At 32.9% G+C, this 15210-nt stretch overlaps 1 protein-coding gene across 1 annotated transcript; it reads left to right on the forward strand.

Annotated features, from left to right (window-relative positions):
- The first annotated feature begins 343 nt into the window (after nt 1-343).
- On the forward strand, nt 344-12934 carry LOC132723181 (flavin-containing monooxygenase 5-like). The gene is made up of 5 exons (XM_060707857.1): nt 344-838; nt 5083-5376; nt 6697-7248; nt 7971-8136; nt 11539-12934. The coding sequence occupies exons 1-5, from the start codon at nt 515-517 to the stop codon at nt 11784-11786; spliced, it is 1584 nt and encodes a 527-aa protein (XP_060563840.1). The 5' UTR covers nt 344-514; the 3' UTR covers nt 11787-12934.
- Nucleotides 12935-15210: the final 2276 nt, after the last annotated feature.

Here is a 15210-nt window from a genome sequence, read left to right on the forward strand (position 1 = left end):
CATATATGTGTATAAACTGTAACAAAATCGGATCAAAAAAATAGAGAAAAATAAAATCCTAAAGAAAGTTCAGCACGACAAAATTGAAAATGTTGCAGGCTCGGTTTGATTGAGCCTGTTCGAAAGTCAACACGCTCGATCTATACTGAAAAATTGTTTATTTTTTCAAACGCGTTTGCCGAACAGGAAAATTGGTTCAACTGGTCATTTAACTTTTTTAACGTAAGGACTAACGCTTATAGGTCTTTAAGAAAGTTAAGTTCTTGTAGTATGGACCGAAATAAAAAACAACTACCTGTCTTCCCCAAAAATAATCCTTCATCTATGCTAAATTCTATACACGTTCCCATTGATGAAATAGTTCAAGGCAGAGAAGGACAGAGATTAAATAACGTTATCAGTGTTTATTACCGCCATATCAATCGACATAACTTGACTACATTGTGTGCCGGAGGGATTGTTTATTATTATCGTCTTATGGGCATATCATTTAGAAATATAAGACTAGTAAATAATGAAAAGTGTAGCAGTGATTGGAGCAGGTTGTTGTGGGTTAACAGCTATCAAATGCTGTCTTGACGAGGGACTTGAACCTGTATGTTTTGAGAGGGGTAATTATATAAGTGGATTATGGCATTACACAGAAGATGTGGAGGAAGGTCAGGCATGTGTGATGAAATCTACAGTGATTAATACATCAAAGGAGATGATGTGTTACAGTGATTTTCCTATCCCTGCAGATTTTCCGATCTACATGCATAATCAGCAAGTCGATAGATATTTCCATATGTACGCGGACAAGTTCGGACTGAGAAAGTACATAAACTTCAATACAGAGGTAAACATTATAAATCACGTTAACCACGAGAGACAATTATTAAATACATGTATACTTTTACTTAATCATTCGACTAATTGATTCAATTGCACTTGCACTAATCGAGAAAAACAAAATCCATAAAGAAGCCCAAATACGGCAAAATTGTAAATGTTGCAGGCTCGGTTTGATTGAGCCTGTTCATGGACGGTACTGGAAATTTCCATTAACTGCTTACTATGACAAACTATACAGCATGTAGTTTAATGATAAGAATAATGTGTTATTCGGGCTCCAACAATAAGGGTGAACCAATTCTTTCACCTTGTCCAAATGATCAGTATGGGTCGGGGAACCATCCCATAATGCATGACCTTACAAATCTCTGTTGCATATACATATAGCAAAACTAAATATACATATTAATAATTGGCAAGAATTCATGATTTCAAAAGAGTGGTTGTACCCTTATCGACATTACGCCGCCTGCCAGGTCTTACAGATAAGCCAGTCGGCGATCGTTATCAGTTTCACGCTAAGATGTCTGCAAAATCCGCCATTTTCCTTAGACAAGCTATTTGTATAAGACAATGGTGCAGCAGTATTAATATTGAAATTATTTTGATTATTTGTCAATTCAAAGCTATTAAGTCGGTATATCAAAGTTACCAACTATCCTGACATATTGACAGATGGAGTCAGTAAGTCCATTTTACAAAAAAAAAACAGTAACATTGTATATATGAAGATAATAAGTTATATAGCAGGTACAAAAGCAGAGACATAGATATTATCTAGATGTTATCTACATCTCTGACGAAAGTTAAAATAGAGAGAAATAAAGAATCTCTAAAGAACGTACAAAACGACAAAATTGAAAATGTTGCAGGCTCGTTTTGATTGATTTTAAATGGGGATCAGAGGTTATGAAGCCTGGCTATACCACAATGCATTAAACAAGGAAAAAGTTTAAACAAATACTCTATTCCTTCCTTAATTACAATTATGTCTATTCATAATCACATACTACATTATAAGGTGTGATATGACATTTTTTGTTCCTTTATAACATAGTGTCAATAAAATGCTGCAGTAGAAAAAAAGAAATTGCAAATAAAATGAGAGAATATGCAATGAATATTTTATGTGAAATTATCCTGCCTAAATATTTCTATGAAAGCTCAATGAATTAAGATTAAATATTTAGATACATCTGCTTCAATAACATCATACCTGATCTCAGTTTTAATTTAAAACCGAGGTCTCACCGTCTGGTGTATGCGAAACTTATTTTGAAGTGAATAATATTGCGTTTTATCACGAAACATATCTAATGTACAAATATATATATAATCATATATCATACTACAAAGTTACGCAAGGACAATTTCTCATTCAATTTTAACAAATTATGCACAAATGCATCATATATAAGTGATTTCGCACATTAAACCCTAAAACATTTGTAAATCTTACTGTGTTATTGATATAATTTTACTGTTTATATGTTCCGCTACTTCAATTTTAGCAATCTTTGAATTTGTAAACTAAAATGATATTTTGTCAGAAACATCTTCCGTGAAGTCAACGAAAAATGTAACAAGATCTTCGCCAAACGTTTTACATGTATTCATAATTAATGCATGGATGCAGTTATTTGTTACTTTTTTAAATACCATAATATATTGAACTAAAAGTATGGTGGCTGATGTACGCCATGTCGTATTTTCGCTTTGTTGTCTCGAAAATGCGAAAATTCGAAAACACGAAGGGACGACAAATTTGGACTTTGTCGTCTCTTCATGTTTTCGCTTTTTCGCATTTTCGAGACAACAAAGCGAAAATACGACAGAAGGAGGGCGAAAATACGACACATAAAATATGTCGAATATTCGCATTCCATCTGTCGTATTTTCGCTTTTTCGCGTTCAAGATACAAAAATGCGAAAACACAAAGAGACGACAAAGTATAACTTCGCATTTTCGCATAGTTACATTTTCGCATTGTTGCATTTTCGCTTTTTCGCATTGTAACATTTTCGCATTTTAGCATTTTCATTGTTACATTTTCGCATTGTTACATTTTCGCATTGTTACATTTTCGCATTTTCGCGTTCCGGTTGTACATGCGCATGGAGATATCAATTTATTATTATTATTATTATTATTTTTATTATTATTAAGCTTTGTAAATGTCTGATTACAATGATATATTAATTGATAGTCCTATATAAGATATGTTGTACTCACGTAGATGTATAATTTAAACAGTATTACCCCGCTCCTTACACATGTTAAATAATCATATGATATAACGGTAAGGCTTTCAGGCTGTTTTGAATTAGATGGGTTTGATTTTCAGAAAAGACCCTCCGTTAAGAGTCTAACAGCATTTTTAGTACAAGCAGGTGGTCAACTCTTTTTACATAATTCAGGTACGCTGAATCTATTGTTTGCTTTACCACGGCTGTACTCGAAGTCCTTGCCCTTCTAATGGTCAAATAAAAATGGCCGCCATTGAGCTTTACTAATTACTTCATAATTTCTTATTTCTGGTTCTTAGCGAAATTTATTTCCGTTAAACCACACGCAATAAAAGAGTCTTCTATGAATGATTGACATGATTTACTTATTGACTACAATTGTGGCCATCTTTAATTTCAAGATGGATACCCTTTTCTGAACAAATATAAGTGAAGTGCTTTTAAAGATCCTGAATGTTGTAATTGAGGTTGTTACGATTTATGTGTATTTGAGTATTTTTTTTTACTCGCCACCGGTTGCCAATATGGGCGAGTCCTCCAGAAGAGTATTAGTCATCTTAAAGAAAGATGCCCAGGTTCCAGAAGCTTCTCCGTTCTTTAATGTGCCAAGTGTTAAAGCACTCATATACGGGACCTCGATTTAAAGTCTCATCCGAAAGACTGATTATTAATTTTAGTTGACCAGCCCGTGAATCGAACACACAATGTCAAGATTACAAGTATCGCGCTCTAACCGATTGAGCTTTGCGGGTTGTTACCACACTTAAGTGAACTTTTATATATGTATATTATTATGTTTATAAAACAATTTCCAAACATCGAATTATATGTAAAATATGTACTGCAATATTTGTGCACATTATATGCAATCATTATGCAAGTCAAATTTTCCAATAAGAAATGAATGCATATAATTTATTGATTAAATATAATGTGCAGAAATATTTGCAGTACACATTTTACATATTCTTCGACGTTTGAAAATTGTTTAATTTGCATAATTATATACATATATATTTTTTTGCAAGTGTGGTATACACACAGTAACAATATCAATCACAAAACATACAGGATCTTTAAACAGTACTTAGAAACAAAGGAAATTGTCAGCCATTTTTAAATCCAAGATGGCTGCCGCATTACATTTATCTTTTTTTCCCTCATTTATTCTTCTCGTTCACACTTCAGCCGACTAAAATAAGCAAAACTTTCAATTAAATTTCAAAAAGATGTGTTTTATTTTGCCTATAGGAGCATTAAAGTAAAAATAAAAAAATTAAAAACAATGGCGGTCTTGAACTGATTTTTAAAAGATCAAGGACTAAAAATAAAACCGTGGTAAAGCAAAAAAAATGAATTCAGCGTATTCGAAATAGGTAAGTACTAAAAAATGTCGTTAGGATGAACATTTTCCCAAAATCAAACCTGTCTATTTACGTTTTTAAAGTTTGTGTTACAAACCCTAGTAAATATATATTTAGTGTCGTTTTCCAAAGTTGCTGCGACAAGTCTTTTAAGGATTGATGCAATAATTTTACAATAGTACAAGTATTCATTTCTATTTGCATTAAACTGATTCTGTATTTGTTCGAATGTTTTAATTTATTTTCATTCGTGTTGTATATATCTGGAATATACAAATATGTTTGGTTGTCCAAGATATGTTCCATAGTAGTTTACCCTCATTATGTTTAATTTCATGTTTATGTTTTGTTCCAAATTTTATGCTTTTAAATACTTCCCGTTATGTCTGTAAAGTTTATTTTACACCACATTTTTACTATATCATTTTCGAATTGACTTTTTATTTTCAATCTCTCTACATCTTGTTCTTTTAGGTTTCATTGAAATAAAAATAGTCCACATTTTGACTTTAACTCGTTTAAGAATAATGTAAATGATCAATATAAAAAGCACGGACTAGCCAAATAAATTATCTTCAGCTCTATTCAATTGGCGTACTTATCGTTTCGATTTTGTCATTTAATCAAATAATTGCAGGTGCTGTCTGTAAAACCAACTAAAACTTTCAACAGCGATGGGCAATGGGAAATCGCCATAAACACATCTGATAAAGAGGAGACCCGTGTATTCGACGCTGTTCTAATCTGTACTGGACATCATGCAGAAAAGAATCTACCAAATTTTCCGGGACTAAACAAGTTCAAGGGCAATGTCAAGCATACGCATGACTATAAAGATTATCATGGTTACGAAGACAAAAACGTTCTGATTATTGGTATTGGAAATTCTGGCGGCGACGTTGCAACAGAACTAAGCCGAATAACGTCACAGGTTTGCCATAAATCTTAATCTTTCTGATGGGTTTCTTCTTTGCATTTGAAACTGGTATAAGTAATCAAGTGAGTGATGTATTTTGGAAAGATCACAAATTATGTATCTGCCATCATTTACAGCTATTTCTCTGATTTCTGAGACATAGGTCCGCCAGATTTTGCTGATCCCTTAAAGGTCTCAGTGCCCGCCGGAAATTTCTTTCTCCACCTAAGGTGGCTCATAAGATACTTTATCAGATCCATAATCTTTCCGATATTCAGAAAAAATATCTGCTTTACCAGATGAGTTTTGTGCGAACTTTTATATGAGCACTTGTTTCCTCAGTATTCTAAGCGCTTTTCTAAAACTGGTGAACGACTGATTAAATTGCAATTTCTTTTAAATTATGTTGAGCTGAAGGCTCGTGTTAATACTGTTGAAAGGTATTAAATAGAGCTATCCAGGCGTATCAACATCTACGAACCCTGTGTACTTTATTGTGCATATTGTGTAACTAAGGAATAAGAAAATAACGCAGGAAGTGTACCAAAGTAACGAATAATTGTTTTATTCTATGACCAAAAGGAACACCACGGTAAGTAAATGAACCAATACATTTTATGATAAATCAAACTGAAAGAAATGGAGTAGCTTGTACGGTTACTGGGACATAAATTGTTTAAAACATTTCAATGTGGGTATTGTTTTTCAAGATCATTAGTGAGAATGACGACCTGGCTAGCCTATTGGAAGCGAGTTTATGTCTTGTTTTTATACCATAACACATATATTATCTATTTTTGATATTCGGTAAAGACGTATACCATTGACATCTGCCATAAAAATTTTGTCATATTGAACTGAAATTAGCAGATAAAATGTGACCGAGTCTATTACGAGGTAACGCCGGTTTCGTGAACGATGTATAGGAGCAACGCTAGTTACCTCATAAGAAGGACCTAAATGAAATAGTACCTGAATGATTATAGATTCATTTTACTATTTCAGGACCCGAGAAGCTTCGTAAATGTATATGATATGACGCATATCTAAACAATAAAGATTTAAATGAGTTACAGTTATCACTTATTCCGACGATACACCAAGGTCACCTTAGTTGTTTCGGTCATCGCTTGCAATGATTCGGACTTACTTTTGCATGATTCTAGCGTTATTTTCACAATCCTGCGTTACTGAATATACACAGTGTAAATACTCTAATAAACACACACGCACATACACACGCACGCACGCACACACACGCACGCACACGCACGCACGCACACACACACACACAATGAAATACAATAAAAATAGATTTCATAATTCCTATTTCAGGTTTATTTAAGTACAAGGTCAGGTTCTTGGATTCTCAATCGTGTAGCTGAGAAAGGGCTTCCTTGGGATATGGTACAATCAACTCGCTTTAACACAAAGCTTTTGACGACTTTTCCAAATATGATTACATCGCGCACAGAAAAGAAACTTGACAAGAAAATCGATCATGAAAAATATTGCCTTAAACCCAAACATCATCTGTTCTCTGCACACCCAACCTTGAATGATGAATTACCAAATAGAATCATTTCTGGAGGTGTTATTGTAAAAGCCAATGTTGCAGAGTTCACAGAAACAGGGGCGATCTTTGAGGACGGCACAACGATTGATAATTTGGATGCTGTAATTCTAGCAACGGGCTACAGTTTTGGATTTCCATTCATTGATAAAAGTGTGATAGAGGTGAAAGCCAACAAAGTCGATCTATACAAGTACATGTTTCCACCCGACTTGCAAAAACATACGATGGCAATTATCGGTTGTTTCCAGCCGCTCGGTGCAATTATGCCCCTGAGCGAAATGCAATGTCGCCTTGCTACAAGGGTGTTTAAGGTAAATTTTGGCATTCTGATAGATCTCGACCGATTTGCTAGAAAAAAATTTTGAGCATTAAATTGTTTCGTAAAATGCCACAAACAAACCTGTTAGCAACATGTTATTAGCAATATCATAAACTATTTTTGAAGTACATGTAATTATAGAAATAAGTTGTGGATTTTAGATATTTTGTTTCAAAACAATATTTTGAAAACTTGAATTGATTTATTAAAATATTTCACTTTAAAGCAGAATGCCTTAATATTAATGCTGATTTATGCATGAACACTTTGAAAACAGTATTTAAAAGTAACATATTGTGATATGAAGTAAGAAAGCAATTTACACATTGCAAACGGCACTTTAAATTAGCCCTTTCTGCATTAGTTACACTGTTGATATATGGTGATATGGTGATATATACTGCAAAATTATTCAGTCTTCACACAAAGCATGGAAATTAGTACTTGAATCTTGAATCGTTTACTTTTCTTAAAATCTTAGTTCATCTTTCTCAAGTTTGATTTTCTTGAACCATTCTTTAGTCATCAGGATGCCTGCAGCTTTAAGATTGTGCAAGAACCGTTTTGTTTTGTTTGAAAAAGCAGGACATGATTTATTTAACATACAGAAAAGGGAGTTAAAAATGTGTCTCTATATTGTGTTTTATCATACGTTTACTAACAAAATTTTAATCGTGTACTTTAAAAAATATTTCACATAGAAAATATTTCCAGGGATTAAAGACGTTGCCAGAAAGTAGCAAGATGTGGAAAGACATTAAAAGCAAGCACGCTGCCATGAGTATGAGATACAAACAGTCTTTGAGACACACAATACAAGTGGACTACGTTCCTTACATGGATGAACTTGCTGAAATGGTTGGCTGTAAGCCTAAGATAGGTAAATGTAATGTATTAGTCTTACAGACAAAAATATCAAACCCGTGATAAATATTAAAATTGGTGTTTTTTTTAAGAATTAATGAAAATATACTTATATCTGCTTTTTGTATAGTTCCTAAATTCCTTATCATATAGTCGGTTTCCCAGGTTTTTCTCTGCTGTAATGCTCTTTCTGTACTTTTGAATTTGAGCTTTAAAGCTTCGCTAATAGTTTTGTTTGGGGATGTCACCGTTCCGTGTTGATCATTTGATATATCATGTTAAAGCATGGACATAGCTTCGCTAATAGTTTTGTTTGGGGATGTCACCGTTCTGTGTTGATCATTTCATATCTCATGTTAAAGCATGGACATAATTGCCTATTGTACCTCTTTTTAACTGACACATGAAAATACAATTACCTTAATTATAATTATATCTTTAATGCTGGCACTGGACTTCAACTTCAACAGAAACATTGTCAGGCCAAACGGCATTGCAAACTGCAAAGTTTAAACTGCCAGATCATCTGTCACTTAGTCCGTATGATTAAGTGACTGAATAGTCTCTTTTTCATTCTAATAGGCAAACTATAACAATTTAATGTTAATAAGCACCTTCAGTCAAATCTGGGAATGTGTCGCTGAAAAATGTCGTGACAATGTTTCGGCCGTTTGAATATTTTTGTCAGGTGTATTGTACAAGGGTCTCTTAATAATAGAACAATCGGTTTTTAGTAGGATCCAAAAATATGTGTCTAACCAAATTCCCATATCAGCGTTGTTCGTGCCGTGTTGGGGCCATAAAAAGTGGCACTGTACATTTTATAATGTCAGAGATGTTTTATTTCCTGTCCTTAAATTATAATGTTGTGTTTGTGGTACTTTGTGTTAGTTTCGATTTGACTGGTTCCAGTATTTTGTTCTTAAATACAGTATAATCACCCTAAGTAAATGTCGCCTGCTTGTTTTTGTAATTTGTCTTTTGCAGCTTATTTGTTATACATGTACATGTATGTAGGCTTCATAACCTCTGACCTACCTTGATAACCGCCAAAATGAACACATCCTAGGGTGTTCCTCAATTCAGAGTTTTACGATTTCACATGTTAATTGTTAATTCTGCTCGGGGGCATGATATTAAGGATAGTTAAGCACTATATTTTATTAGATATGTTATTCCGCCTAAAAACAAATCTAATCAACTCTGTTTTAGTGAGGTTGCATGTCTATAATTGCTGGAACTCTGTCGTGGCAAGGTTTTATTCAGTAATGAATAAAGAATGTCACCTCGTCTCCAACTATGATATATTTGTCTAGATTAAATATCGTAACTTTTTCTCTAACCTTAAAAGTACATTTGAAAAGTTTTCACCGTGCTCAAAATTGGTCCGTCCGTATACTAAAAATGTATCAACTATTGAAATGACACCGATCTAATCGTCATTTTATTCTTAAATAAATGTCTTCTGAATTACAAAGTCCCATATAAAAATAATGTAAGGATATCGTCCAAATGGGTAAAATGTAGCCAGATAAGATGATTCGTCTGTCCTGTCAATTTAAGGGGCCACTGGCACGCCAAATCATTGTGCGTCCGATAATTTGGTAGCTACGTATTTCATATTACGCATTTGGTAATTTTCCTTTGAATAGTATTATTAAGTACTCGTTATTTTTAAAATTGTTTCGAGTGTATCATGTCGATAGACATAGTTCATGCATTGCCTGTTCATCACATGCAAAAAACATGTCCTTGAAAACAAGCAAATGCCTATAAATGAGTCATTATATGCAGTAAATACAGTCTGGTTGTGAAATTCCCTAGTCTACTTAACAGCAAAAATTGTTAAGTTGATAAGCTCAAGGTTATTTGATGTCTGAAAACTTAGCAGAATTTTGAAATTACTGTTAACTACACATGCATTTACCATGCGTGCATGTCTGGCTGCATGTCAAAAATAAAAAAAAACACCTTCTTTATCACTGGCAATTTGCCACAAGTGTACGATAACAGCTGAGTGTAGAAAAGGCATTTTAAACTGCAAATGTGCATATTCAGCTAATTATATTATACTTGCTTGTCATACAGTTTTCAGATGAAATTTACTGGGCAATTGACCTAAATATAGTAATATCAGAAGAATGAAACTTCTTCAACCTGTGAATTAAATTCGTTTTTTTTATCATCATTAACGATTTGAATGTCGTTTTGTGTAACAGTGTGGTCTTGTCCTCCATGCATACGTTTCGGTCTCACACATATTTAAAATGATAATGTGTCCCAAAATTATAACACTCGTCCCTTTTCTGGTCTCGGCATAAAAACCCAGAAAAAATGAACAAACTAACAAAACATTAAAGGGGTTTTGCCGGACTTGCACCCGAACTCTAGGCTGTCAAAGATCATGTCGTCCTTCTCATTTATTAATTTTACAGTATCTTGCTCTCAAATGCAATCATGTTATGAATTAATATACGCTTTCTTCTCTTTGAATTTCGTGGAATATTTTAAAGCGTGCGAAAACAAGATAAAGCTTTATCATGCGCCCTGAACTAATCGAAGTATTTCTGAATTGTTTGGCGTTCCTCCCATGTGTGGCTATTTCTCAGCAACCATCTGCAGCCAATAACTGCAAACCTTATACTTTTTTCTGGCTCAGATTTACCTTTTGACTTTCCTGTACTCATTAGATTTGCATGTTTTTTTTAATTACTTGGGAATTTCTGGCAGGATAGATGACTGATTTAAGTGTTTTAATACATGCGTTCAGTAGACAGTCTGACAGTGAAATAATATATTTTGATAATTCCACAGTAAAATTATAAAATATAATCTTTACAGTATCCGGCTATACCGGTATTTTAATGTAGTTGAAAAGAATCTATCCTAAGTACGTAGCAATATCGTCAGAAATATACTTTGAATTTAGAAAAATGTGCATCGTTTCGAGAAGAACATCAAAACATTGCACATGCTAAAATGTAACAAACTTTGCGCAATTTTACAGAATTATTTTAACATAAACAATGCTACGTTATTTAAAGACTCAATGAATGAAACCGCATGTCGTTATGCGGCAAACAACTGAAAACTACTAAAATACTGTTCTTATGTAAATCATGTATAATAAATCAAAATCCATTTTAAATTTGTTTTGACATCATGTCATTTTGTTGAGAGTTATGATATAATCAAGTAATCGATATAGCGCAAACACGTGTTTACTATAAAAAAAAATCAAATTTATTATCCATGCCATGAAAGCTTTACATGCGATGATTGTTTATTATAATACTCTAGCTTATAGCTGACGATTTTACAAACAACAATGCTTGTTTAACGCATATCAATTTTTATTATTATACATGTTTACTTAACTAATTTTGCTTGTTTAAATTTTTTTGTATTTAATTCCCAGGAAAACTTGTTTTAACTGATCCAAAACTTGCGATGGAAATTTTCTTTGGACCTTGCACCCCTTGTCAATATCGATTAATGGGACCGGGGCCTTGGAAAGGTGCACGGAATGCCATCATGACACAATGGGAGCGTGTATACAAACCACTTCAGACAAGACCTTGTGCTAAAACTGAACGCAAAAGTTCAGGGGCAATTTATATGTTGATCGTCGCTGTAATAGCTGTTCTGTTATATTTTATTCTGTAAACATTCAAGACTTTTTAATATCATCATATAAGAAGTTGTATAGATTAAGAGAAACTATTATGGGACCATCGATCACTATTCCACTATTCATTTAAAGGATTTTTTTTCTCAATTTTTCTTTCATTTTTTTTTCATTAATCATTGAACGATTACTGAATTTTTGTTAATAAGTTGCCCGCTTTTTTTCTCAGACACTATATATCTGTAATGCTCAGACAGGCTCTAAAAGATCTGATCCCCTCTTACATCTCATTTTTTTAATTAAATTTAATTAATCTGGCTATAGAGCTTTTTGTTTATTTATGAAATAAAGACCGGAATTATCCCTCAAAGATTAGCATCGTTTACCCGGCGACTAAACAAAATATTGTTGTTTATTTTAAAAAGAAAACATATATTTAATATGCAAAGCTAAATTAACAGAGGGTTTATGCATTTTTTGTCATACATAAATGTCTGCAGAGGCATGAAGATGCATTTAAAGCCGAAGCCCGTTGAGTTATGCAGATGTAATAAATTATGCATATGCGTGCTTTTTAAGAATGATTTTTATTAAAATGACACGGATATAAGCATCTTTAGGTTTATATTGGTATATGTGTCAAATATTATTCACATATGAAATCACCGCGATATCACATCACCGTGTAAATGCATTGCTAAAGCTTACAGAAAGGAACCAGGGACATTTAATTCTGCTTTGAATTATATTGTATATTTATATCAATTTATTTATTCCAGACTCATCGGTATATATCAATGCATAAAATACAAGTATATAGCATTTTTATAACAATTTTTAAGAGACCGAAGGTATAAGATGCCTATTTCTGAAGAGTAGTCATTTCCAGCGATGATACTAATATAAGGTTATACCGGGCATGTGTTCAATAGAGGCCTTTTTTTCATTTTTGTCAACTTTGTTATTCTTTTTTTGTCTTGTAAGATATTGGTTTCCAGTTTTAAACTTTAATTGTATATATTTTCATATCGAGATTGTAAACCTCCGTTTTTTGGCAAAAAATGTTCAGAATTGTATCTAGGAAGATATGACGATGCGCTAATTATAGTTGGATAGTATGACTGGTCTTTATGTTTTATCAAATCTGACTGATATATGTTTCAATAAACCTCATTTGTTTCAGATATGCTTTTCGTTGCTTCTGTTTGTTCTTATTTAAACTACGGTTCTAAAATTAAATGAAGATAAAATCTGCTAAACTCATTTTAAACTCATGAAAACATATTATTGATGCAAATATTGATGATATAACTGATAAAAAATTAATATAAATTGTCAAGAATTTTCAAACAAGATAGTAAACGTATTTGTGTCAAGAATATGATCAAGTTTGACAATGTCAAGTTTTAGATGACTTTTAAAACATTGTTATTTATTATGTTTCTTATACCTTAACTAGTATAAATATTAAATATCACTATTAAGCATAGCCATTATTCAACAAAATATGCACCACTATTAAAATATTTTGAGTTTTTAATAAGAATATTCCCCACTATTAAAATATTCAGAGTATTCAACTAGAATATTCCCCACTTTTAAAATATTTAGAGTATTCAACAAGAATATTCCCCACTATTAAAAAATTCAGAGTATTCAACAAGAATATACTCCACTTTTAAAATATTTAGAGTATTTAACAAGAATATACCCCTCTTTTAAAATATTCAGAGTATTCAACAAGAATACACCCCACGTTTAACATTTTTAGAGTGTTTTTCAAGAATATTCCCCACTATTAAAATATTAAGAGTATACATATTTGAGTGATTACAAAACGATTTTATGAGTGATAAAATACCAAATCATATGTCAATATTCATGTCACTGGGGCTGTTTTATGTGTACATTTTAAATTATATGTCATCAAAATAAAGTTGTTAACATTTTTAAAATGTTCATAATACAATTTGTTATTTTTTTCATTTTTAAGTTATCACAACAGATTTTTGCGTGAATTCTAACCATGTCTAGGTGGGTAAACATGAAAACACATTGTCAATATCAGACAAACCATAAAAACCTTCACCTACAGATTGAGTTGTCTCATAGATGACATCACGTACTTATATATAGTAAGACCTCAGACGCCGTTCAGGCACAAACGTGTATCTGAGTAACACCACCGTTCCTAAAGCTAGCGGGATATCTTCAACACATGAAAGAATCCAAAGTTCCTGTCGGATTCTTACCCACAGCGGTGAGGGGCACGGTGTTTATAGTCAGATACCTTAACCACTCGGCCACGGACGCCCATGTCAAAGAATTGATATATTTTGTCTGACTCAAATATCTTCCTAAAGTTGATGAATGCGCAGAATATAAAGTTACTGCAACATTCCTTCACGCATTAATATCTGCAGATGCACGAGGATATAAAGCCCGATCCCGAAGTGCAAGGGGTTAAATAACTCCGAGTGCGTCAATTAGCATTATTCTTGCTTACACACCTCCTCTATTGTTTGTGACAGGTCTATATTTTTCGAATAAACCTGTTTAAACAAAAGAAAGTCCGTTATGAGGTCTATCTTTTGCACGTGTTGAGGTCTGTTCTAGTCAGACAGACCCAGTCATGAAAAACACGTGAAAAAATAGACCTGCCTATGCGCAGAAAAGGAAAACATGAAAACATCAAAAATTGAAAATGAAAAAAAAAATGTATATGATTTTCTTAATATTCCTGTCTTACAAAATCTGGATACATTTTTTTACACAAGATAATGTTAATTGAATGCACTTAGCAATTATTCCAACATTCCTATATTAAATCTTAGAATAAAATAAATGGATAGCATTTCAAAAGTTAGGACACATTTAACATTTATTAAATCGCGTCTTTTTTCCCAAAGTAATAGTAATCTAAGCGGTTCTTGTTTAGAATATAACAAATATGGACGCTTAAAGTTCATTTCTATGAAACTATAACAGTTGTCACAGCATACTTATTACGATTTTAAATCACCTAATCCATAACATCTTAAACGCTCTAGAAAATTCATAGTATATACAAATTGTACCAAACAGTCATATCGTAAAATATAACGAATATATGTCCGTTTCAAATGCATTTGTGATTGAAATAACGTGCATTCCTAGGAAACTGCAGATACCCACAGTTAAGAGTCAAGTCCCTGGTAACATTCCCACCCGCGCGATCAATCGGATTGTTAAATCCCCGTTAATCTCCCCCTCTCTCGTTGAGTGCTTTATCCTGTCTTACTATTCAACCGGTGAAAAATCAAAACTGGTTTCCCCTGAAAACCTTCGAATCTAGAGCTTAGATTCAAAGAATGCTACACAACAACGTTAAAGATATAATTTAAATCTTGCTTATAGTGACATGCATATAAAAGTACTTAAAGTGGATCGGTCTACAAAGGGCACATCTCCCATTAGTATTTC

This window comes from Ruditapes philippinarum, unplaced genomic scaffold (assembly GCF_026571515.1).
Source record: "Ruditapes philippinarum isolate M1 unplaced genomic scaffold, ASM2657151v2 ctg360_1_1_1_1, whole genome shotgun sequence".
NCBI lineage: Eukaryota > Metazoa > Mollusca > Bivalvia > Venerida > Veneridae > Ruditapes > Ruditapes philippinarum.

Bases quoted from the DNA above. Each gene is read 5' to 3' on its own strand.
- LOC132723181 (XM_060707857.1), top strand. From the start codon at position 515: ATGAAAAGTGTAGCAGTGATTGGAGCAGGTTGTTGTGGGTTAACAGCT. The intron at 7,249-7,970 runs GTAAATTTTGGC...AAATATTTCCAG, and splicing joins TTGCTACAAGGGTGTTTAAG to GGATTAAAGACGTTGCCAGA. The intron at 8,137-11,538 runs GTAAATGTAATG...TTTAATTCCCAG, and splicing joins TGGCTGTAAGCCTAAGATAG to GAAAACTTGTTTTAACTGAT.